The sequence below is a fragment of the Sporisorium graminicola genome, chromosome SGRAM_20 (genome assembly GCF_005498985.1).
Source record: "Sporisorium graminicola strain CBS 10092 chromosome SGRAM_20, whole genome shotgun sequence".
In the NCBI taxonomy this organism is placed as follows: domain Eukaryota; kingdom Fungi; phylum Basidiomycota; class Ustilaginomycetes; order Ustilaginales; family Ustilaginaceae; genus Sporisorium; species Sporisorium graminicola.
The window spans coordinates 595,327-618,145 of NC_043729.1; the positions used below are offsets into that span (position 1 = coordinate 595,327).

At 58.0% G+C, this 22,819-nt stretch overlaps 7 protein-coding genes across 7 annotated transcripts; 3 read left to right on the forward strand and 4 right to left on the reverse strand.

Moving 5' to 3' along the window:
• Nucleotides 1-1,480: 1,480 nt before the first annotated feature.
• Nucleotides 1,481-3,298, forward strand: EX895_003388 (uncharacterized protein; the record flags this gene model as incomplete). Its single annotated transcript, XM_029883986.1, has 1 exon — nt 1,481-3,298. The coding sequence occupies one exon, from the start codon at nt 1,481-1,483 to the stop codon at nt 3,296-3,298; it is 1,818 nt and encodes a 605-aa protein (XP_029739792.1).
• Nucleotides 3,299-3,545: 247 nt separating this feature from the next.
• On the reverse strand, nt 3,546-5,459 carry EX895_003389 (uncharacterized protein; the record flags this gene model as incomplete). The annotated part of the gene is made up of 1 exon (XM_029883987.1): nt 3,546-5,459. The coding sequence occupies one exon, from the start codon at nt 5,457-5,459 to the stop codon at nt 3,546-3,548; it is 1,914 nt and encodes a 637-aa protein (XP_029739793.1).
• A 253-nt stretch (nt 5,460-5,712) lies between these two features.
• Nucleotides 5,713-6,196, forward strand: EX895_003390 (uncharacterized protein; the record flags this gene model as incomplete). Its single annotated transcript, XM_029883988.1, has 2 exons — nt 5,713-6,007; nt 6,087-6,196. 2 exons carry the CDS (start codon nt 5,713-5,715, stop codon nt 6,194-6,196), a joined length of 405 nt encoding a protein of 134 aa, XP_029739794.1.
• Nucleotides 6,197-6,502: 306 nt separating this feature from the next.
• EX895_003391 (uncharacterized protein) lies at nt 6,503-7,312 on the reverse strand (the record flags this gene model as incomplete). Its single annotated transcript, XM_029883989.1, has 1 exon — nt 6,503-7,312. One exon carries the CDS (start codon nt 7,310-7,312, stop codon nt 6,503-6,505), a length of 810 nt encoding a protein of 269 aa, XP_029739795.1.
• A 638-nt stretch (nt 7,313-7,950) lies between these two features.
• On the reverse strand, nt 7,951-8,722 carry EX895_003392 (uncharacterized protein; the record flags this gene model as incomplete). Its single annotated transcript, XM_029883990.1, has 2 exons — nt 7,951-8,606; nt 8,692-8,722. The coding sequence occupies 2 exons, from the start codon at nt 8,720-8,722 to the stop codon at nt 7,951-7,953; spliced, it is 687 nt and encodes a 228-aa protein (XP_029739796.1).
• Nucleotides 8,723-10,242: 1,520 nt separating this feature from the next.
• On the reverse strand, nt 10,243-12,528 carry EX895_003393 (uncharacterized protein; the record flags this gene model as incomplete). Its single annotated transcript, XM_029883991.1, has 1 exon — nt 10,243-12,528. The coding sequence occupies one exon, from the start codon at nt 12,526-12,528 to the stop codon at nt 10,243-10,245; it is 2,286 nt and encodes a 761-aa protein (XP_029739797.1).
• A 2,134-nt stretch (nt 12,529-14,662) lies between these two features.
• Nucleotides 14,663-21,274, forward strand: EX895_003394 (uncharacterized protein; the record flags this gene model as incomplete). Its single annotated transcript, XM_029883992.1, has 1 exon — nt 14,663-21,274. The coding sequence occupies one exon, from the start codon at nt 14,663-14,665 to the stop codon at nt 21,272-21,274; it is 6,612 nt and encodes a 2,203-aa protein (XP_029739798.1).
• Nucleotides 21,275-22,819: the final 1,545 nt, after the last annotated feature.

Consider the following 22,819-nt stretch of genomic DNA (forward strand, 5'->3'; position numbering starts at 1 on the left):
TGTCAATAACCCATGTTTCTTGGCAAGGCTTGGCTGCCTGACAGCGCAGAGCGTCCCAGAATGCAACCGCACAATAAAAGAGGGTAGCGCGAGGTGCTGTCGGTCTTTTTCTTATAGCGGGTCAACTCGTGCGGCATTCACTGAAAGCACGCCGGATGTGTCGTCATTTTTTTTTCTGGTTCCAACCGTCTTTGGCTGGCTGCTCCATCTACTCGCTCGCTTAACGCCACGCTGCATCGGCTGCGCTGGGGCGAAAGCACAGCACAACACGAAGGAGGAGCCCACAGCTGAACATGGAAGAATAATATTCATATAGATAATTCAATCGAAAACCCCCACTTTCTCGTCAGACTCCCACCGCCGCAAGAAGATCGGCACTAACTGCCTCCCCACATCACCGCCCCAACATGATTCGATTAGAAGGGAAATACAGTGTCAATGCTGCCTTTGACGGGATTCTAGAACGAGGTATGTGCGCGCTGTGAGAAAGAGAGTCGGCTTTCGGCTTAGGTTCAGTGAGTGCTGCTGCTGCGTCTGCTGCCAGGGTTATGGTGTCGAGGGCTATGCATGCAGGATTGGAAGTGCATGTGTGTGTGAAATGTCAATCATCCCTCACAAGCTCCCTCGGAGAGGGTGGCTGGATCGGCATGCACGGCTGTTTCTTGAGAACAACAGCTGGACGCGACCCTTTTTCCTGCCTTTCATTTCCTGACTTCCGGGCGGTATCTCTTTCCTGACTGAGAGGTGACAGCCCAAGTGGACGATCGATGCAACAATGCACACATGCCGGCTTTCAACCCCCGCCGCAATAAGAAGGTTTTGGTTAAAGAATTCTAAATGCCGTCAGCTTCTGCTTCCCCCTCTGCTGCTGCTGCTGTGGACCCTAGCTGAGCAACACAAAGTACCAAAACGATTCCGAATTTAGACACCTGACTGGCTGGCTATACCTCGCCTCGCCTCGGCCTATCATCGTCATACGCTGAAAACGAGGCTATGCTGCAGCAGCCAGCAGCGAGCAACCGGTAAGAGTCTCAGCGTCAGCATCCTCGTCCTCCTTCCTGCTTTTCGGATCCCTTTTGAAAACAAGAAAAGGCGCAGGCCGAGTCTTCCACGCTTGGGTTGCCGGGCCGTAACTCTTCTTCGCTCGGCCTCAGTTTCACAGCGCTTGGAGGAAAACTGACTTAAGCCGCCGCCGCCGCCTGCCCTTGCGCCCCTGCGTTTCTGTCTGTGGCTTGTACTCCGCAAAGCAAGACGTCACCTTTTCCCCCTCACTCATCGCTTAATCAAACGAGAACGACCTCCTCCTTCCGTGCATTCGATCCTTGCTTTTGTTTCATTTGTCCTATTCTTTCTCGCTTCTTTATCGCTTCTTTCTCTCTTCCCTCTCCACCAACACCATCCGCATCAGCTTTCCCTTCTTTGAACGCGCATAGCGGCGGCACTTCCGACACCTACCACAACCCTTCGAACCCTAGGCACAATGGCATTCCAGGCGCTCCTCTCGACAGTCACGGCTGCGCTGGTATGCGCCTCGTCGGTGCAGTCGTACGTCTTGCCCTTGCAGGCCAACCCTGAACACAGCGGTGGGGATTTGGCCGCTGCGCAGGCGTTCCGCCTCGCCGGTCGATCGCTCAACGACCTCTCGTCGCAAGGATCCATCTCTGTTCCTGTGTACAAGAGGCATGGCGGATTGCACCCGGACATCAACAAGCGCGACCCCGAGACGACGAGGAAGTGGGCACTACACCAGGCTGAGGTGATGAAGACCAAGTTTGGCGCTTCCAACTCGAACCAGAAGCGTCAGACCATCGGATTGACCGACGTGGGTCCCGACAGCTACTACTATGCCCAAGTCTCGGTCGGAACACCTGCGCAAAACTTTAACGTGGTTCTGGATACCGGCTCGGCCGATTTCTGGCTCGTCGACACGGACTGCGGCTCTTCGCAGGGCTGCGACTCGAACCTGAACAGGTACAACACCGCCGCCTCGTCCACGAACATTGGCTCTAGCACCCCTTTCTCCATTACCTACGGCACTGGCGCTGTCCGAGGCGTTCTCGCCGCCGACAAGGTCTCGCTGGCAGGCTACACGGTCAACAACCTCACATTCGCCGAGGCCAACGCCGTGGCCTCCAACACGGTCGAATATCCGACCTCGGGCATTATGGGCATGGGCTTCCAGTCGCTCTCGACCAGCGGTGCCACTCCCTTCTGGCAGGTGCTCGCCAAGCAGGGCGTGCTGCAGTCCAACGCTTTCACCTTCCAGCTCGCAAGGAACATCGACAACATCGACCCGACCAACCCCAACATCAACGACGTTGAGAGCCCGGGTGGCGTTTTCACGCTCGGCAAGATCGACTCCAACCAGTACAACGGCGACATCACCTACACCAGCATCCCCAACAACCTGCAGAACCAGCAAGGCTTGGGATACTGGTCCATCCCTCTTGATGGCATTACGGTCAATGGTAACTCAGCCAACATTGGTAGCAACCGGCTCGCCGCCATCGACACGGGCACAACACTGATCGGCGGGCCCGCTTCGTCCATCGCCGCCTTCTACTCGCAGATTAGCGGCTCGCGCTCGGCACGCAGCGCGGGCATGCCCGGATACTACCTCTTCCCCTGCAGCACCAACCTCAACATCCAGCTCTCGTTTGGCGGCAAGAGCTGGACCATGAACTCGCAGGACTTCAACCTGGGCTCATACCCGTACACCAACTCGCAGACATGCCTCGGTGCGCTGTTCGAGATCGACCTCGGCTCGACGCAATACGGTGTGCCGCAGTGGATTGTTGGTGACTCGTTCCTCAAGAATGTGTTTTCGGTGTTCGACGGCTCGGGACGCGTGGGCTTTGCTAGTCTCAAGGGCAGCCAGTCGCAGATTGTCACGGTTACGTCGAATGCCGTGGCGTCGCAGACGCCTCAGGCGACGAGTTCGGGTGCGTCGGCGACAGCCTCGCTCGGTGGTGCTGGAGGTGGTCTGCCGAGTGCGTCTTCGTATGCTTCGCAGGCTACGGCGAGCGGCGTGTTTGGCGGTGGAAGCCTACCCGTTCCATCGGCGAGCAGCGCTGTGGCTTCATCTAACCCCTCGCTCACCGCGGCGCAGAGCAGCGGTAACAGCGGCAACAGCGGTGGCAGCAGCAGCAGTGGCAGCAGTGGCAGCAGTGGAAGCAGTGGAAGCAGTGGAAGCAGCGGTCCATCCTCGGGTGCCAGCTCGATCTTGCCCAAGGCGGCGATCGGCGTCTCAGCCGCTTCGGCTACTGCATTGTTGGCCGGTGCTCTCCTCGTGCTGTAATGCAGGCGGGAAGAAATCTTTGGAAACTGGACCAGCTTTCGACGCTTCGGGCGCCTGAAGCGCGAGCGTGCTTCGGGCCCGTTGCTCGTCTTTTCTCTCATTCGAACACTCTCTCTCTCTCATTCCCACATTGACACGCTCTCAATGCACTTGCAATGAAGTTTAGCGCATACGCCCAGATTCCGGAGAATTGTTTGTGACGAGCCTGCATCTCGATTGAGGGGGAAACAGCCAAACGAGGCGCTGCTCAGCTTTGCAGCGCGTCGATGCGGGGGAAGAGCGGTTGCGGCTTGCCGTCGCCCGGGTGTCGCTGCACCACATGCGAGACGAGTCGGCCGTTGGCATCTGTTACGATTAGGTCCTTGGGGCTGCTTCTGTTCGCCACTGGCACTTTGAGTGTGTCGAGCAGGAGGGACATTTTGTGGGGCATGAAGGGGAGGAGGAGGAGTGCGGACATGCGCAGGCTCTCTGTGACGAGGACGAGGCACTCGAGGACGGCGGTGGGGTGGGTGGCGGGGGACCAGGGCTCGAGGCGCTGGAGGAGCTCGTTGGTGGCCGAGATGGTAGATTCGAGGATGAGTTCGAGCGTCTTTGCGAGTTCGAAGTCGAGCATCAGGGTGTGGACTTTGGCGGGGAGGGCGAGGAGCGTGGCTTCGAGCGCGTGGCAGAGCGCGAGGGTGTCCGCGTCCAGATACGCTTCCACTTCTGCTTGGGTCGGGCGGTGGAGGGTGTTGGTGGTGCGATCGCGCGGGAAGCCGTCGAGGCGCGTGTGGATCTTGGGCGCGCAGATCCGGGAGACGAGGTTACCCAGCTGGCCCTGCAGGTACTTGCGGTGGTACTCGATCAGTACGGCAGGGTTGTAGTCCGAATCCGAGCCAAGGTTGCCACCGACACGCATGAGGAAGAAGCGCAGCGTGTCGAGCCCGAACGTGTCGATGGCCTCGAACGGGTTGGCAACATTGCCGCGTGACTTGGACATCTTGGATTTGTTCATCGTCCAGTGTGAGTGCGCGAGGATCGTCTTGGGCAGTGGAAGCCCGGCGGCGAGCAGCATCGCGGGCCAGTAGATCGCATGGAAGCGAACAATATCTTTGCCCACCACATGCACGTCTGCTGGCCAAGCGGGCGGCGACGATGAAGAGGAGGATGGGTAGCCAGCAACAGTGAGATAGTTGGTCAGCGCATCGACCCATACGTAAATGCAATGGTCGGGGTCATCAGGCACCTGGATGCCCCAGCTGAGCCGCGAACTCGGCCTGCTGATCGATAGGTCCGTCAAGCCCGCCTCGATCTCGGCCAACACCTCGGCATGCTTCTGCACAGGCTGGATCGCCTTCGGGTTGCTCCTCAACCACTCCGCCAACGGCTTCTGGAAGCTCGACAGCTTAAACTTGTAGTTGACCTCCTGACTCCACTCGACCTTGGCGCCCGTCTCGATGCTCTGCATGTGCGACTGGCCGTCCTCACCCACGACGTTTCGGACCTGTGTTTCCGGGTAGAAGGCTTCGTCCGAAACCGCGTACCACCCCTCGTGGCTGCCCTGGTAGATGTGGCCGCGTTCGCGCAGCGTGCGCCATAGATGCTCGACTGCGATCTTGTGGTCTGCGTCCGTCGTGCGGATGAAGCGGGCGTAGTCGATCTGTGCGGCATCGGCGAGCTGCCTGAACCGCTGGCTGATACGGTCGCAGAGTGCACGCGGATCTTCCTTCGCAGCCTCGGCTACTTTTTGCACCTTCAACCCGTGCTCGTCGGTCCCCGTGCTGAGGAGTGCCTTCACGCGATCCCCAACATCATCGCGAATTCGGCTGACGGGATTACCACTATGATCGAATGCAGAATACCCAGATTGCATGTAGCTGTGGTATCGAGCGAGAACATCGGCTATGACGTCCGAATAGAGATGCCCGATGTGCGGGTCTGCATTGACATAGAAGATAGGAGTGGTGACGTAGTATGGTTTGCGGTGCTGCGAAGGTGGTTGTGTGGATTTTGAAGGAGGTATTGATGCAATGGATGTTGAGTGTGAGATGCTTCGATGAGGATGGTAGGATGTTCGAAGAGGGCGTGGTGTTCTTGCGATGGAAGGCCATATTGAGAACACCGATTTGGAGGACAGGGATCGGGCAACGAGGGAGGCTGTTCGTATTGATGGTGCCGCCATGGCCGCTATGTGCTGCGCTTTGGAGCTGATGCCGAACAGCACGGTAGAAGTCACTGCGCTCTTGGACGTGGTTCGAGTGGAAGCAAAGAAGCATGACTCTCCCTCGCTCACATTCAGGGTCCTTCGTCGAGAAGAGAAAAAGTACCTCTCGATCTCGGAAGTCGGAATGCAACTTCTCACTGAAAGTGGAGGCTGAGAAGGCCGTTTCCAACCCTTCTTGCACTCCATCATCCTCACTCACCACTCGCACGCAATGCTGTCCACACGCCTTATCACACGCGCCATCCGGCCGTCGTCCTCCCTCGCCCAGCGCCCAGCCCTCGCACCTCTCCGCACCTACGCCTCCTCACCCACACCTAATTCGTTTCCGCAGCTCCCACCCGGATTCGAAAAGCTCGCCCACTCGCCCTCGGCGCTCTCGGCCATCTCAAACCTGGTCGAGGTTATGAAGCAGAATGGCGTCGACCTGCATACCGGCGAGAAGCCGTCTATGTGGCAGATGGTCAAGTTGGCGCGTAACCAAGACGTGCGAGACGCGACTACCAAAGGTAAGCGTTCTTGAAAGGTGTTTATGTCCCGTAGAATGGGGGGTTTTGCTGACTTGAGACTCCTTGACATCTTCTACAGTCATGGAGGAGCTCAAAAACGCAGGAGTGGATGTATCGCCCGAACGCCTGCAGGCCATCATGAACAGTCAGAAGGACCTGTTTGGTCAGGGTGGTGGCAAGAAGGAGTGAGCGGCGCAGCCATGCTCGATTGCAGGCTTGTACTTGAAATTCAATCCACTGTTGCTCGTGACGAACACGCTCTCGAGATCACCATGACCTGTGCTCGTGTGATCAAAAGGCTTCTATGGCGATGAGGTACGAGATGCCTGGCCATTTGTAAGCGCTTCATCCGGCAAAGTGAATTTCGTCGGCTTCATCACTGCAAAGCAAACTCCAATTCTAGAGAGTCGGTGTTGAACTTTTATGTTCTTGGGTCTGATGCTAGTGGTACAAAACAAACAACGGGGAAAGCACGACTTGATTGCAGAAAACCAACTAAGAGTCGACCGACATGGCATTCGACTCTGACGCTGCTGGTGCCGCTGCTGCCGCCTCATCCCCCTCCTTGGGCTTGGCAAGTCCATGCTTGTGCAGCAACCTGTCAACGTCGTTAGGGCGGAAGATGTTCGTCTGCGGCTTCCCCGTCTTTGCGTTCAACGTGAGCGTAGCAAACTCCAGCTTTTCGCTGTCCAGCGAGGTGCTGTCCATAGTCTTGCTCAAGATCTTGACCGCCATGCCCATGGCGTCCTGGATGCCGATATCATCCTTGTAGTCTTGCTTGAGCAGCGAGGTGGCGGTGCCGTTGTTGTTGCCGATGCACGTCGCCTTCCAACCCGAGTAGTTGCCCGAGGGATCCGAGTGGTAGAGTTGGAAGTGGTGGTGGTCGTCATAGCCCGCATAGAGGATAGAGACACCAAAGGGACGCAGACCGCCGAACTGGGTGTAGCCCTGCTTGTAGTCGCACAGACGCTGGGCCAGCTGTTCGACGGGCATATCGTCGTCGTAGCTTGCAAGGTACTGCTGCGCCGCGTTACGTGCAAAGTTGACGAGCGAGTTGGCATCCGCCGTGTAACCGGCGACTCCGGCCATGACGTTGTCGGAAACGGTGAAGATCTTTTCCGACGATTGGTCCTGCTCGAGCAGTTTCGACGTCACCTTCTTTTCGGCTGCCAGCACGATGCCATCCTTGGCAAGGATCCCGATGACCGTACCTGCGTGCGAGATGGCCTCCATCGCATACTCGACCTGATATAACCGACCTTCGGGTGAGAAGGTGGTGGTGCGCGAGTCGTACCTTCGCGACATAGTATATGCGTTTCGAGAGTTGCCGACGAGCGAGAGAGTATGAGTGTAGCAGTATGTAGCTGCGGCGGCGAGATTTTGGTCGAGTGCGATGTTGTCGACTGTTGCTAGGCTCAGCAATGTAGAGGGGGAGTGGTCGACGGTGGAGAAGCAGCGGGTGTGGAGTGCGTGTCGAATTGAGCGTGCTGCGTCAACTCAGATTGTCTGTGCGCCGATCACTTTTTTGAAGGACGCGTTGTGCTGCCCTTTTTCTGGCTTTCTCTGCACACTCGCAGACAGCGAAATCCGATTTGTTAAGTCGAATCTGGCGGCAACAGCGAAACCCTTTTCTGCCGTTCAGCTGGGCTCTTCTGAACCTCAAAGCACCTCCTTAGCACAGACTTACACGCAAGCGACAAAAGCGACAAGAACGGACATGCTGCGGCACATCGACTGCATTCCGAGAACATCCGTATGCGGAGCTGTATGAGCACTGAGCACCCATGACAGTAACAAGGGGGCGGGGAAGTTTGGGTATCTGTAGGGGGCGTAAAAGAGCGTCTTGCACACCGGCAAGCATTTTTGTTTCGGATTCAACGAGCATCGTCGTCGCTGTCGTCGAATCCAGGTGATGGAAGGGGTATGTATGAGTAGGGCGCCGACTACATAATGACGCACTTTTTTCTTTCGCGCGACCGCAAGGCTGTGCCACCAGCGGCGCCACCACCACCACCTGCTGATTTGTTGTCCTTGGACCCAGTGGCAGCGCCGCCATTGGACGCAGACCCGTGTCTGCCTCCTGGACCATGCCCACCCGTCGTCCCCGCTCTGCCGTGAACCAAGTCAAACGCGCGAATTTGGCGCACGACATCCGCGAAGATCTCGTCGACATTGACACGCTTGCGGGCCGACGCTTCGTAGTAAGGTACATTCCCCCACGCCTTGGACAAACTGGTGCCCACCTCGCGAGGCACCTGTCGATCGGCGCGCAGATCCGACTTGTTTCCCACAAGCACGAGCGGTATCCCTGTGGTATTTTTGATGCGCACGATGGCTTCGCGCAATGGGCCGAGCTCGTTGACGCTGGCGAGCGACGTGAGTGAAAAGGCGAGAATGAAGCCCTGGCCTGATTTGATGTAGAGTTCTTTGAGCGCAAGGAATTGTTCGGTTCCGGCCGTGTCGAGGATCTCGACCATGCATTGCTGGCCGTCGATGACGAGCAGCTTGCGGTATGTGTCTTCGATGGTAGGGTCGTAGGTGCTGACGAACAGGTTGCGTACGAATTGCACGGTCAGGGCTGTCTTGCCGACGCCTCCGCCTGTTGCGATTCACGATTCAAGCAAGTGTGTTAGTAGCAAGCCTCTCAAAGTGCGGAACAAGAGTGGACATTGGCAGCAACCCACCTCCCATGATGACTACGCGAACCTCCTTCATCGTTGCGGTCGTGCTGTCCGACGATGATCGTCAGTCAGTTTCGTCCGCTGACAGTTGCTGTGGCTATAAAGTGATGATTGCGTGAAAGCAGATTAAGAGAGATCAGAGGAACCTCAGCTCATCTCTGATCGGCGTTGCTCTTGTCCCGCTGCTGAAGTCCGATACTGGACGCTTGGTTTATCGTCGGAAAGCTACCCGAGCGTTGTTGTACTTTGTCGGCTAGCTGCGAACAGATCGGTTCAAGTCGGCTCCTCCGATCTGCGTGAAAGGGTGATGGAGGTGGTGGTTGAAAGCAAGAGCAACAGCCGTCGGATGATGTGTCTTTCTATTAGCACTCCTGCACTTGCAGTTGGTCATCAAAGAGGTCTGTGTGTGATGGAAGGACCTGCTGATTGCTTGGCTCGCTCCCACGCTCACGCCCTTTAGACAGGTTCGGCTAGCAAAAGCAGCAACGGCGGAACATCAAAACAAAAGAATTTACACAGGATCGCGCATATTATCCGCGCGTGCATAACGGCATGGCAGCGGCGTCTCTTGTTCCTGAGCATGAAGCTGATGGCTGAGACATTTCTTTTACAAGAGTGCGGTAACTTGCACGCACGCACGCACGCACGCACGCACACCCTGCAGCTCTGCTCTTCTGTGTGTGGCTTTTTCCAGGGTGGACCCGAGTCTGTGCCGCGGCATGCCCGAAAGTCGTGCGTCCGCGCGGTGCTGTCTTTCTTCCGTTGCATGGTGCTCCACCCTGCGTTGCTGCAACAGATCTGCAGGACCAAGTTCATTCGAAGCGGCATTTATTCAATTGCAGCGTCCATAGGAAACACAACTCCGCTCGGCATCGGAGACCAGCTTTCCGAACTTGCAGCGACCAGCCACCCCTTTTTTTGCATCGGCGAATCGGTGTATCCAGACAACCATGGCGGCATTCTCGATTGAACTCCCCTCTCTAATGAGAGACGGAGAGACTCACACTTAACAGCGCGCTGTACGTGCGGTTGGCAGCTCTCAGTTGATCGTTGTTGGCTTTCCGAATTGCGTGTGGGGGTAATGTGTGTTTGTTTCGCTGCTCGCTCTGCATCCCAAACTATAGCCGAGCTGCCCACGCTCGTGCATGCTCTCTCCCTCTCTCCCACGCACACTTCGTTGATAGCCGACATGCACCTCATATCGGATTTGTGCTTCGTCTGAGAGCACCAATTCCGCACGCTGGACGACTTTTCCTCGTGTTGGTTCACGCTCGGGTTTTGGGCATGGGCTCTTCCAGCAGCCGGGCTCTGCACAGAGGGCTCAGTCCGCATCCACACATGCTCACACGCGCACGCTCTTTCGAGCCAGACTAGGCTTTTTTGCTTTGCTATGTCCTTATATTCGCTTCGCTCGACCCTTCCCAGAAGGGTGGTCGCGAGTTGCTCTACCCACAAGAGCATCCATTCTACAATGTTTCCGAGAGTGGATAAAAAAGGGAGGGAGGGGAGGGTGGGGGGCAAACAACAACAACACTACTCGGAGTCTGCTCGAGTTTAGTGCGACTTCACAAACATCTCCTTGAAGGCAGTGGTGGCAAAGTTGCTGGCAGCGTCGATGAAGGGTTTGTAGTCAGTGGAGCGCTTGGCGTGGTGCTTGGTGAACGACTTGAACATCTGCTTGCCGAACTTGATGCTGGCCTTGATCACGGGCTTGTAGTCGAGCTTGAGCGGCTCGTCACGACGCTGGCCTGCGGTCGAGGGAGCAGCATTGGCAGCCTGGTCGTATCCGCTGTCGATCAGGTCGCGGAAAGCTTCCCATACGGGGGTAAAGTTGGGAGCGTCATCGTCGGAAGCAGCAGCGGCGGCGCGCTTGACAGCAGAGTCGGAAACATCGCGGGCCGCATGAAAGTGCTCGTTACCGAGGTTCTTGATCTGCGCCCAGACAGGCTTGAAATCGGCGCGTTCTTGAAGGAGGGCGGATTCAGGAGCCGATCGTGCAACAGCAGCGGGGGATCCGGCATCAACGTCGCGCTGCAACATCTCAACCGACAACATGCCCTCTGCTCCTGCACCAATGTCTCTACGACTGAATCCCGAGAGCAGCCCGTTCAACAGGTTGTCGAGCAAGCTCACGTTGACGCCACCCGTGTTGTTGCTAGCGTTGCAGTTACCGCTGCCGATAGCATTGCCATCGTCACCGGTGCTTGCAGTCTGCCTCACGAAGAACTCGAGCGGCGCATCGTCGACGCTGCGGCGAGAAAACCCGCTCAGCAAACCGTTCAGCAGGTTGTTGAGCAGGCTCACGTTGATTCCACCGGAGTTGCCGCTGGCATCGCAGTTGTCGCTGCCAACGGTGCCGTCGTCTGTCGTACCCGTGGTCGCCTGGCGCTTGCCAAGGTTCATTCCATCGCCGTTGAGCAGATCGCGCGCGTAGTTCTGGCTCAAGTTGGCAGCACTTCGCGCGGCCGAGCTGGCGGCTTTGGCGTCGGTAGCTTGCGCCTTGGCTGCAGATCCAGTGGCGCTTGCAGCAGCCTTACTGGCTCCTGCGTCGTTGCCGTTGCCCAGCGCAGAGATGATCTGTGCAAAGGCAGCGTCCACCATCGAGGTGGGCGAGGCACCTTTAGCACCAGCAGCGCCCGTGGCCGTCGAAGCGGCGGTGGCGGCCGAGCCGGCAGCAGACGAGGCAGGCGACGAGGCCATCGACTGGATGAGCGAGGGCAGCTGCTGCAGGAGCATCTCGATCATAGGCATGATCGATTGGAGGATGTTGGCATCTCGTTCGCCGAGAGCGTCCATACTCCTGCGCACAGCGAGGTCGCGTCGACCGTATCCGGGGCAGCCGGGACGGTACATACCATCGTTGGGCGTGGGGGGCGGGCAGTCCTGAGGAGGCCATCGGCCTGAGGAAGTCGAAGTGGCCGAAGAATCGTCCTCGCCTCGCGAAGCCATAGGTAGCAGCGTGTTGAGGATCGTGTCGACCACGTCGCGGAGCGCTACAAGTAGGCCCTCGACACCCGAGTTTTGACGGGCGTTGAGCAGCTCATACGAGCGCTTCTCCTGCTGCTGCTGAGCTGCAGTTGTAGTTGTAGCACCAGTAGCCGCGTCGGCGGGCAGAGAAGTGGGGTTGCTAGCAGCACCCGAAACTTGCTTGCCCTTGTCGCCCTTCTTCTTGCCTGCCTTCTTGTCACCCTTCTTTCCGGCAGCGGTAGCAGTAGCATTGTGAGCCATCATGCCATCCACAACCTGGGTGATGCTCGTGCCGTTACGAAGCTCAGCTCCAAGCGCGTGGAGCTTTTTCTCCAGAGGCGACAAGGTCTTGTTGGCTGTTTTACTGGTGGCGTTGGTCGAGTTGGACGAGCCACCAAGCACGTCGGAACACGTATCGTCCGTGTTGCCGAACAGTGCATCAAGAATGCAAGTAACTTGATGGATAGCCTGCTCGAGCTGCTCGGTGCTCGCCTGTCGACGCGACATACCACCGCCCTTTCCCAGAAGGGTGATGATCAGGTCGCGCAGGGCGGCGACCAGCTGGTCGAGCAGGCCACGGCGGTGGAGCTCGGTGACCATGGCCAGATCGCGTGCCTGCGGGTCGATGTCGTCAAAGCGCACATCGATCGCACGGCGGAGGTGCGTGACGGGATCCAAGCCACGAGCCTGAAGAGGCTGGGAGCTGACGCCAGTAGCGCCGATGTCGCGAGCCGCAACTTGGCTTTCGTGGACCGAGCGCAGCATGAGCTTGGACGAGTCGGCCTGGCTTCCCCTCACGATGGGGGCAGGCGCGGCTTTGACGGCAGCAGCCGAAAGCGAAAGAGCGAGAGTGAGTGCCTGAGTGAAGTGCATGGCTGGTTGAATGATTCGAAAGGTTGTTGTTATTGTTGTTGTTGTTGTTGTTGTTGTTCTTGAGAGAGGATGTAGGGATCGAAAATCGACGCTGAGATAATCGGAGAGGGGAGAAAGCTCAGATTGACTAGACTAGCTAGAACAAGGATGAAGCTCGGAGGGTGTTCGCAAAGATGAGTCCTTCCACAGGAAGACTTTCAAGATCGATGAACGGAAAGAGCGGGGAGGTGACGCCGAGAAGAGAAACGAGGGTGCAGAGGGAAACGGTCTGAAAAAGGTGTAGAAAAAGGAATGTGTTTGTCTGCAATGTGACCGCCAGGGTTCACAAAGAAAGAATGGTAGAGATGGTGGAAAGAGGAGCACGGAGAAGCGAACGCAAAGAAAGCAAGGGCAAAGCAAAGCAAAAAGAGAAAGATGGAGACGAGACTGGGAGAGGAAAGGAGGAAAGGGAAGGACGAAGAGAGCTTTGTCTTAAGTAGTTTTCCGGTATTCTCTGCCCGGTCTAGGAATACGACAAACTTGCGGAACGAGTAGACGTTCAAAGGCCGACAGTCACCGGCATCCGTTAGCTCCGGAGCAGAACCACTAGTCCGGAATGCGGATGTCTTTGCAATCGAGCCAAGGCAAGTAGATCTATTGTTCAACTGTTCCAGGGCTTTCGCTGAGAAGTCGCTACGAGATCTGGTCATAAGCGGAAGGAGGAGCACCATCGACGGCTTTGGAAGCGAAGCAGCATCGGAGTCCACAGACTGCAGCGCAAGTTAGGAGACAAGTTCCAACGGTAGTGCCTGACTCGTGAAATAAGAGCACCAGGATGTTGAGCGACAAGCCAACTTGTCTGTAGGGCTTGTCAGCTGGCCCGCAGCAGGCAGGCTTCCGCTGAATCTTGCACATGCAAGTGCAACGGCCGGTGGAGACAGAGGTCTGCGCTATGCAAACGCCATTGTGGGAAGAAGCGAAGGAGTGGCAGCGACACAGACCCAACGGACAGGCCTAGCACCAACAGTGCCAAGCGAGCCGTCAGCGTCACTGTGCGTGTGAGTCTTGTGCCCGATGGCCAAGAGGCGGATAAATTTGCCATCTTGGACAGACATGAGTGCTATATCAATTTTTGGCGGTCATTTCGGTCAAGATGCGCGGTAGAGTGGGCTGTCCATGAACGCAACCTCTCGAAGATACTTCAGATCGAATCGGGACTGTCTGAAATTGGCCCCCGATCAGATCAGTCTCCACGAACGAAAGCATTTCATGCCGACTCTCTTGAGTTTCTTCGCAGCCAAAGTGACGCCACACCTTGCCTCAATTTCAAGACAACCCGCATAGGATGTCCGAAACCGTAATGCTGGGATCCGCTGTCGCCATGGATGTCGCGTTGCGGTGGCAGTGGCAGTGGTGGCGTCGTGGACCCTAGGGTTCCGGACAAAACAGTGACACCGGCTGGCTTTTTCTAAGGATGCTGTCTCGCAATGTCGTTCCTGCCATGATCGTGGCTGAAAGGCGATATTGAATGGTCCCAAAAAAAAAGTGTTCTGTCGCGTAAAGGATCTCTCTCACTTGCCTTTTTGGACCGCCATTTCTCCAATAATTTCCCATCTTCGTCCATGCACGGTTGTAGGCATGATGAGCCCCCCCACGGCGCGACTGACTGGCAACAAAGGTCAGCAAGGCTGCGTGCGATTCTGGGGTTGCACGCCGAAGCTAAAATCTAAAATTTGATTTAGCGCGAGAAGGCGAAAGGGAGAGAGAAAAGCCGACCGCGACCGGAACTGGAAGCGTCTGTGCAACGTATCAAGGCGAATAGCTTCGGATGCATCCGCCGCTCTCTCTGTGGTCTCTTCTCAGCTCTGTCACCATCACAACAGCTTGCTTTCTCTAGAACAGCCACATTCGCCGTCGCAACGCGATCGCCGTCGCCCCCAGTCACCTTTTGCAAAGCGTCGATGCGCATCCATCCGCACATGGAACACTTCTAACATCCGTCGGCTTTGGAGCACAACTCGGCCATCCAACAACGGACGTCGCCTGACCCATCTAAATGCCACTTTCGGAAGCTTCCCAGAAAGTCTCTTTGCGATCTTACTCGAAAGACCATCCAAGCCAAGACAGTTGGGTCAGCCCCTTCGCATCGCCCATCATGATCAATCCGTTCAGGAAGCGCAAGCCCAAGAAAGGCGTCGATACCACCATCCCCTCAAGTCCGCCTCCCACAGACTATGCAAGCTTTCCATACAACTCCAGTTTGCCTCCTCGTCCAGGCATCTTTATCGCCTCTACACCCGCTTCATCGCGCCCGTCGCAATCTTCTCAACAACAACAACAACAAGCGACATCTTCAGCCGCAGCAGGGCCTTCGTCTCCATCCGCGTCAACTGCCCACCAACAAAGCTTGGATCACGTCCTGCCGCCCACATCCGACTATCGCCAATCGCTCATCATGCCTCACCTCACACGCAGGTTCACCCTGCTTCGCGCCCCCGATGGATCACTCGTCTCACCGGATGCGATGCGTGCTCATCTGCGTGCTCAACGCGCTCGTGCAAGAGCCGCCAACCTCGCCATCGGCTCCAGCGGCCCCAACAAGATCCACTTCCTAACCGAAGACGAGGAAAACGAGATTATCGATCAGCTTAAGGCACAGGCACGCGCAGAGGGTCGTGACTTTGATCTCGAGCGCTCCAGTAATGTAGCTGCTGCCGACTCGTGGCGCAATGGCTATGCCGCTGGCACCGACGGCTTTGGCTCTTGGGGTCCCATCTCCAGCAATGATCCAAACAAGCTTTCCAGTCTCGCCGACACGCTCGCTGATCTCTCCTTCAGTCACGATCAGATGTCTCCACAATCCAGGAAGCCCGGAGGTAGCTTGTTCAGCGGCAGAAGTGCAGAGCGTGACCAAGCTGCCTTCCGAACGATCAAGAGGGAACGCAACATCTCGAAGCCTGATGACCCTCCTCCTCCCTCGAGTTCGGCCACTATATCATCTCAGGACACCGCCCCCTTCGACGAACGTCAGCACTCGGACGACACCGCTCGCCCAACGTTGCACGACGACCTTCATGACAGTCCCATGCCAGGAGGCTTCGCTGCCAGACAATTACCCTCAAACACGCCGCAGCCAGATAATGCGTCAATCGCTTCAAAATCTCTTCTGCAGATCCCAGGTCTGGGCAACGCTTCACGGTCACGCACATCTCAGGACCCAAACCTGCTCACCACTCTCTCTCCCGAAGCCTTCAAGCGCGTCAGCACTGCGCTGGATGAAGTGTTTGGGCTGATTGCCTCCGAGCGTGGCCCCTCGCCAAGCGTCACTGCTACATCGACCCCCGAGGACAACCATAGGCCTCCGCGCTCATCCTTCGACAGCGACACCAACTCCTTTACCTCTGCCGTGTCCAACGTGCGTGCCCTTGATGCCAAACTCCTTGATCCGGGGCTCGCAGGTCAGAGCACGCGCGAGCAATCCAACCGAGACCAAGACGAAGATGATGAGTCCGCAGATCGCACCATCACGGTCGCGCAGCCCAGCCTGGACGCTAGTCAAATCGAATACGGCCGTATCGCCGTCGCCTCTCCACTTCCAGGCCCGGTTCCGGGCGCCCTTCCATCACCTCAACACGACTCTGCATCCGACATGCCCGAGTCACACACGTTGACGGGCCTTCCGTCGCTAGTGACATCGGACAGCACACAAACCGTCCGCGATACCAGCCATGATGCCATAGTTTCACCAACCGGCCCAGCTTCTCTCACCGCGCCTGGCTCTTCTCTGCATCTTTCGGTCTCGGGTCACTCGGTGGCCGACTCCACACTCTCACAACCATCCGAACGAAGCTCAACTGCGACAGCCACTGACGCACAACCGCAGTCAACGCGCGTTGTGTCCACCGCATCTACCATCGAGGCACCCGTGAACCGTCTCAACGACCCATCAGCTCGTCAAGATTCGATTGCGGCAGCCTCGTCTTCTGCACGCGATCCAGACGCCTACCAGCGCTCGCTCGGTAGTCCGATGCAAGGTCCAGCTTCTGCCAGCAGCAGCCGGGCTCAGCCTGTGCACCCGTTCCGCACACCAGAGATGGACTCCAACGCTTTCGCTGCCAGCCCCGCTCAATCCACCTTATCACGAGGCGACTCGATCGTCAGCGCCAGCTCGGTCAAGTCTAGCTTCACCGGGCCCTCTGCAACCTACCAAGGCTCTCACAGCCGCAAGTCCTCCGCCGACAAGCTTGCCCTCGCTCGGTCCATGGCACCTCATCCACACCTGCGTGAACAACCTTCGCTGTCAAGTGTGCGACGCAATTACCGACAGCACACGCGATCCACCACAGGCTCTTCCGAGGGCAGCCTGCTTGGCGGACACGCATCCCGCAGATCGTCCGGTGCCATGAGTCCTCCACCTGTCCTGAGTCGCAGTGCTCGTTCTCCCAGCTACTTCCCACCGCCCTCATCGACCGCGTCCATGCACGACTACGCGTCCGGCTTCAAACCGCCTTCCGCTGTTTCTCCAGCTGCCGCTGCTGCGCTGCAGTCCATGGCGAGTCAGGCCAACCACGCGACGCAACCGATGCAGAGCAACGTCATGGACGCTTCCAACGCTCTGCGTAGTGCCCAGAGCTTGCGGAACTCGGCCTCTACCGATCGCAGCGCAGCAGCGTCGCCTCACGTACCGAGCGCTGCCGCCTTTGCTTCGGGCAGCGACCGTGCCGCTGCTACGAGCTCTCCAGAGACCGGTGGCACTAGCATCAGCGTGCACAAGCGAAGTACGTCACTTACCAATGCCACCAAGCCTCTTGCTCTGGCGCCTTCTACACGTATCTCTGCTGTCGAAGACAGCTTGTCGCCGACCTTGTACGCTCCAAGGCCTGCGCCGGCGCCCTCGATCGCAATTCAGTCCACGATGAATGGTCATGGGCTGATGCCCCATCCGCCCTCGGATCCGGAGCAGGCCAGCAGATGGCGGGCTGTTTACGGTACCAAGGCTGCTGACTCTGTCAGTCTTCGCGCCTCCGCTGAGGACGTGTCGACCGATCCGAACGAGGAGGAGGATGATTTTTGGGCCAAGATGGGCTCGACACCCGGATCGAACAATGCCGAGCGTCCCATCTCCAACTTCCCGCCGAGCATCGCTGAGGAGCGTCTCGCAGGAACCGGCATCACTTTTGACCAGATCGCAGACTTCCAGGATCGTCTGATCAAGACCGCAAATGGAGGCGAAGCGGTGCCTCCGCTACCTCGCATCCAGGCCGACACGCGACATCAGAATCTGCACCAGCAGCAAAAGTTTGCAGAGGCTAAATCTAAGGGTCTTGCATCGCCCAACCTGGTGCTTGGTTCGGATCTTTGGGGATCGAAACCAGTAGAGGATGTTCAGGCGACGAGTCCCACCTCATCTGCTGGACCGAACATAGACACTATCGACACAAGTCGTGACGCTCCAGTGCGAAGAAGCTTCGCCAGCTCCCTGTCACGCGAGCCGCCTGTTTCGCCTCGAGCCGTCATGTACGATGTCACGACGAGCCATCGGCCCACCTCGCCTCCACTACACAGCCGCAACGGCTCGCTCAACGGTCTGCCTAGCCTGCTGGAGCTGAATGGCTCGCTTGGAGATCGCAACCGAGATTCGTTCTCGCTGTCACAAGCGGTTGCTAAGCCCTCGCGTCTGCCAAGGCACCCAGCATTCCAGACGGCCTCGATCGCCGAAGACCCTGACTCGACCCACGATTCACAGTACGCTGCTGCGCCTGCTAGTCAGGTGCAAGAGCATCCGTACAACGCGGGTTACACGAGCCCTTCGTTGCGTGACAATAGCTTCACCTTCCCTCGCAGTCCGAAAGCGGCCAATGTGGGCGACTCACCGCGACACAAGGTACAGCCGTTTCCCCCCGAAGACGTATGGGATCGCTACGGCCCGCAGCAGGGAGGTGCGACGCCGGATCTGTTCGACACCAGCATGAGCCCAGATTCGAGCTACCTGGGATCGGACCCAACCCGTCTGTTGGATGACGTTGCCGCTCAGACCAGCGCTGCCACCCGAGCGCTCAAGGGAGCCCACGACGGTATAGCCCCCACACCGCCCTTCCGGACAAAGAGCATTTCGCGCAAGAAGTCATTCAAGAAGGTCAGCAAGCAAATCTCGTCGCCGCAGCTCATCTCGACCACGCAGAAGCTTGACCATGCCACCCAGATACCTTCTGTGCTCGACACGCCCAGTGTGTCGAGTACGACGAGCAAACGCTCAAATCGGTCGCCAGGGTGGGGCAGCCTCGGTAGTGTTGGGTTTGATGGCTCGCGCGGTCACGCCAAGGCCAGCCCGTCGGGTGCTTCGCCTATGGGCAGTTTCGGTAAGAGCAGCGCATACTTTCATAGGCGCAGATCTAGCTCTTTCGGTCACGATGCCAGGCCCAACGTCAACCTCGGCACTCCAAACGGCAACGTGGACGGAACGGCTGCCTCTCTTGAGCAAAGCAGCAGCAGCAGCGGCGATCGGGCTACGGAAGTTCACCCGAACCATCCGTACATGAACGGCGGTGCCAACGGCGGAAGCTTGTCACGTCTGTTCTCCAAGATCAAGAATCGAAAGAACGACCAGGCATTCGGAGGAGCGACGATCGAGCCCTTCCCGCCGGAGTTAAGTGCCGCTGCACGTGCCTCCGAGATTTATGCGAAGCAGCAGCAAGCACCAGTGACTCCGGAGATGCCTTCGTTGCCGCCCGTGGAACGCTCGACGCCCTGGACACTGCCCAGAATGCCTTCATCGGCATCGTCGACCGATCGAGGAAGCAGCCTGCGCTCACCTACTTCGCCGATCTACACCCTGCCGATCGACTCGACGAGCATGCAGCGCTCCAAGTCCAAGAAGAAGCGCACGCCTATTGTGCTCAAGCGCGAATCAGAGGTCATCCTGCCCGGCGATGAGGGCTACCTTCCTACGGCGATCATCGGTCGATCGCCCGAACAGCGTGCTGGGGAGTTCCAAGCGCAACAGGCGGAGAGTCAGGCCCCTTTGGACGCTGCACATGATGCAGGAACGACGACGGCCGCAAACGCAGGTGGCAGTGAGCAACAAGCACAGCTTGAGCGGTCGACGGATACAACGTTGGAAGCGGATGCCGAGCGAATGGACTACTGCCAGAGCCGCAACTCGGGCGCGCTTGCACCGCCGGCTGCTGCAGCTGCGGTAGAAGAGGACGACAAATCCACGACGCCGCGGCCCACGTCGCCTAAGTCGACCGCTGCCGCTGCTGCTGCCGTGGATGAGCCGCCAGAGGACGCAGACAAGACGATCGACGAAGACGCAGACACAACGCTGCTAGCTGTCGAGCAATCCCTTCCAAAATCAGACGAAGAAAGCGGCGCACAAGCACATCTCCGAGAACGGCATGCTCAAGAACATGCTCGCAAAATCGGCGCCCGCAAGTCGCTGCGAGACACGATCGTGCGCCGAACCATCATCATCCCGGCTGGGATCGATTTCGGCGATCAGCGCCGCTCGCTGTTCGGCTCGAGTCGTAAATCGCGCCGCTTTGCTGCAGCTGAAGACGAACCAGTGCCGAACAGTGGGGATGCGTCCAGGAGTTTCCTTGCGGACTCGCCTGCTGTGCGGAATAGTGCTGCGCTGCCAAAGCTGGACGGAGAGGGGGAACAATCGTTGAACGACGTGGAGCAGCAAGCGTCGCAGTCGCTGTCGCAGGAGGTGGAGAGCGGGATGCCGCCCAGTGCGAGCCAGACGCTGCATCCGGATTCTAGTGCGGTCGATAGCACGTCGCGGTCGAACCGAGCCAGCCGGGTGGAGAGCTCGTACGCAGGCAGCCTGTACGATATGTACATCGGCGGCGGTGGCGACAACAACGTCGTCGAATTCGGTAGTCCCGGGTCGGATGTGTATGATCTACCCGTCTCAGGTGCGCCGCGATCCGGTGTCCCCGCTGCTTCCCGTGCCTCACGGATGCCGGAGACGCGACGTCACATCGAGGTGACCGAACGCGCGGACGGCAGTGTCGTTTGGCAGGTCATTGCCGGCTTGGCGGCGGATCGAGGCAGTGTGTATTCGGACTTCGAGCCGAGGCACAGTCGGCACCTGAGCGATGCGAGTGCGGGTGCGGCGGGATTGCTGGATGGTCCGCCGTTCAGGACTCCTGCAGGTTTGACGGACGACGATTCGAGGAGCTTCTTTACACGGCCGAATGCGGGTCGTGCGGTGGGGGCAGTACAGCATCACCCGGCGTTTTCGTTGGACACTAATGAGCCGTTGCCTACGAGGCAAGCTGGCAACGGTGCCAACGGGCAGAGGGCAGGACAAGACGTGTTTGAGATTGCCAACCCCTCCCCCGTCGACAGGAACCTATTCAGCCCCAGCACCAGTGCCGTCGAGTCCACGAGCCTCGACAGTACGCACGACCCTACCGCCCCGGTCGCTACGTCGGCAGTGGCGACGCCCGCGGCATCCGCTACACGGATCGTCTACCACAACGACGCACAGCTCGCATCGCTCTTGGACGTGCTGGCGAAGGGTAAAGATTCGGCCAAGTTCGAATTCCACACCGGCCCGCGCTCTGCGCATCTTTATCGACAGAGCGTGATGCCCAACGGCGAAGGAGGACACACTACTCAGGATACAACCATGTCTAGGGAGGTGTGGGATAGCAGCGGGCTGTTGGACGCAAACGACATCGAGTCACATCGCAGCAGAGTCGAGGCCGAGATTTACACCTTGTTGAATAGGCACGCCGTTGTGGGTGGTGGCGAGTGAGCAGTGGCGTTCTAGCGTTCTTACTACCGTTCTCATAGCTGTATTATTTATCGTGGCTCACCTGGAAGTGGGGTCAGGGTTTCATCTCGTATGTCGTGTCTGTGTCTCCGTGTGTTTTTATGTGAAGAATCGTTCAGCTCGAGACGGCGAATTGCGGACGGGAGGTTTGCGTTAGGAGCACGGCGAGCGTGTGCGGAGAAGCATCTTTAATCGGTTGATAAGCTCAGAAGACTCTGCTTCAGCGCTTCTCCGATAGCACGAAGCTACAGAATAACCGGTCACGTTTCTCAACCTGCACACTCCATCACAAACCACGTCGTAGAGCCAACACTGTTCAATATTGCAGTCCCGTGCTTCTTGCTCGACTAACTCTTTACGCCCGCCTCATACTCCGAAGACACAGACCTCGCACCCATCGCCTCCGCCTCGTCCTCCTCCCTGCCGCTGGGCCCATTATCATTCAGCGGACTCGATCGCTCCACATGCCCATGGCTATCGCGTCTCCTCGCACTGTTGAATGTGTTCGACGAGCTCGACCTCGGTCGGAACGTTTTCGGGATAAGCTTGTTCAGCTTGAACGGCGAAGTGGAACGCGAGGGAGCAGAGGTACTGCTTCTGCGCGCGGCGGATGCACGTGGCGATGCGGGATGCGGCGGGTGCAGGAAGGGCGATGATGAGTTCGAGTTAGACGATGCCAGCATGGAAGACTCGCCGCGTTCGCTCGAGGGCGACCAGTCGGCGCCGTCGCCGCCGTTGTGTTGCTGCCATCGTGTAGGGAGGGTGGGGAACCGACGCGTTTGCTCACGATCCGTGCTGACCTCGCGCTGCGGCGTCCTTTGCGTTTGCACAAGGTCGTCTACTTCGCTCGTCGATGCGGGCGAATCTGGTTCACCCGAGCTGTCGTCGTCGTTCCTCGACCTCGGGGCTGATTCGGGATTGCTTCTTCCCCATGCATCGCGGATCTGTCCCGCCAGCGTCTGTTCCGTACCGTTGCGCGTGTGCCCAGTTCCGCCGAGTTGCTCTTCTATTTCTGCACCGGACTCGGATCTGCCCGCACAGCCAACCTCATCACGCTCGTCTCCCTCGTCGTCGTAGTCGCGGGCCAAGTGGTCGTCCTCCTCGTAGTGACCTTTGTCCCCACCAAGGCTAAACGTGTCGGTCGGCGACTCGACCATGTGGCTGCTGCCATCGAACGACGATCGACCTGTTGGCGTCGGTGGTTCGATGGAGATGTCAAGCGGAGCCAGCGATTCCCTGGCCCGCGAAGCCTGCCGAATGGCACGGATGCTCTCAATGGCATTGCGCTTGCGGTTGGGTCGATGCGTGATTATGTCTCGCAACAACGTGGATTTTTGGTTCCAGGCCGCTTTGAAAACGTCCTTCTTGAAGGTGTCCGCAAGATCGATGTACCCAAACGTGCTGTTGTGATACTCAAACTTAGGCGTGCGGAAAACGAGGTCGTACAGATCCGTGATTGACTTTTGCTTCTCACCCTTGTATGACAAGCAGAAGATCGTCTCCGAGATCTTGACGTAAACGAAAGTA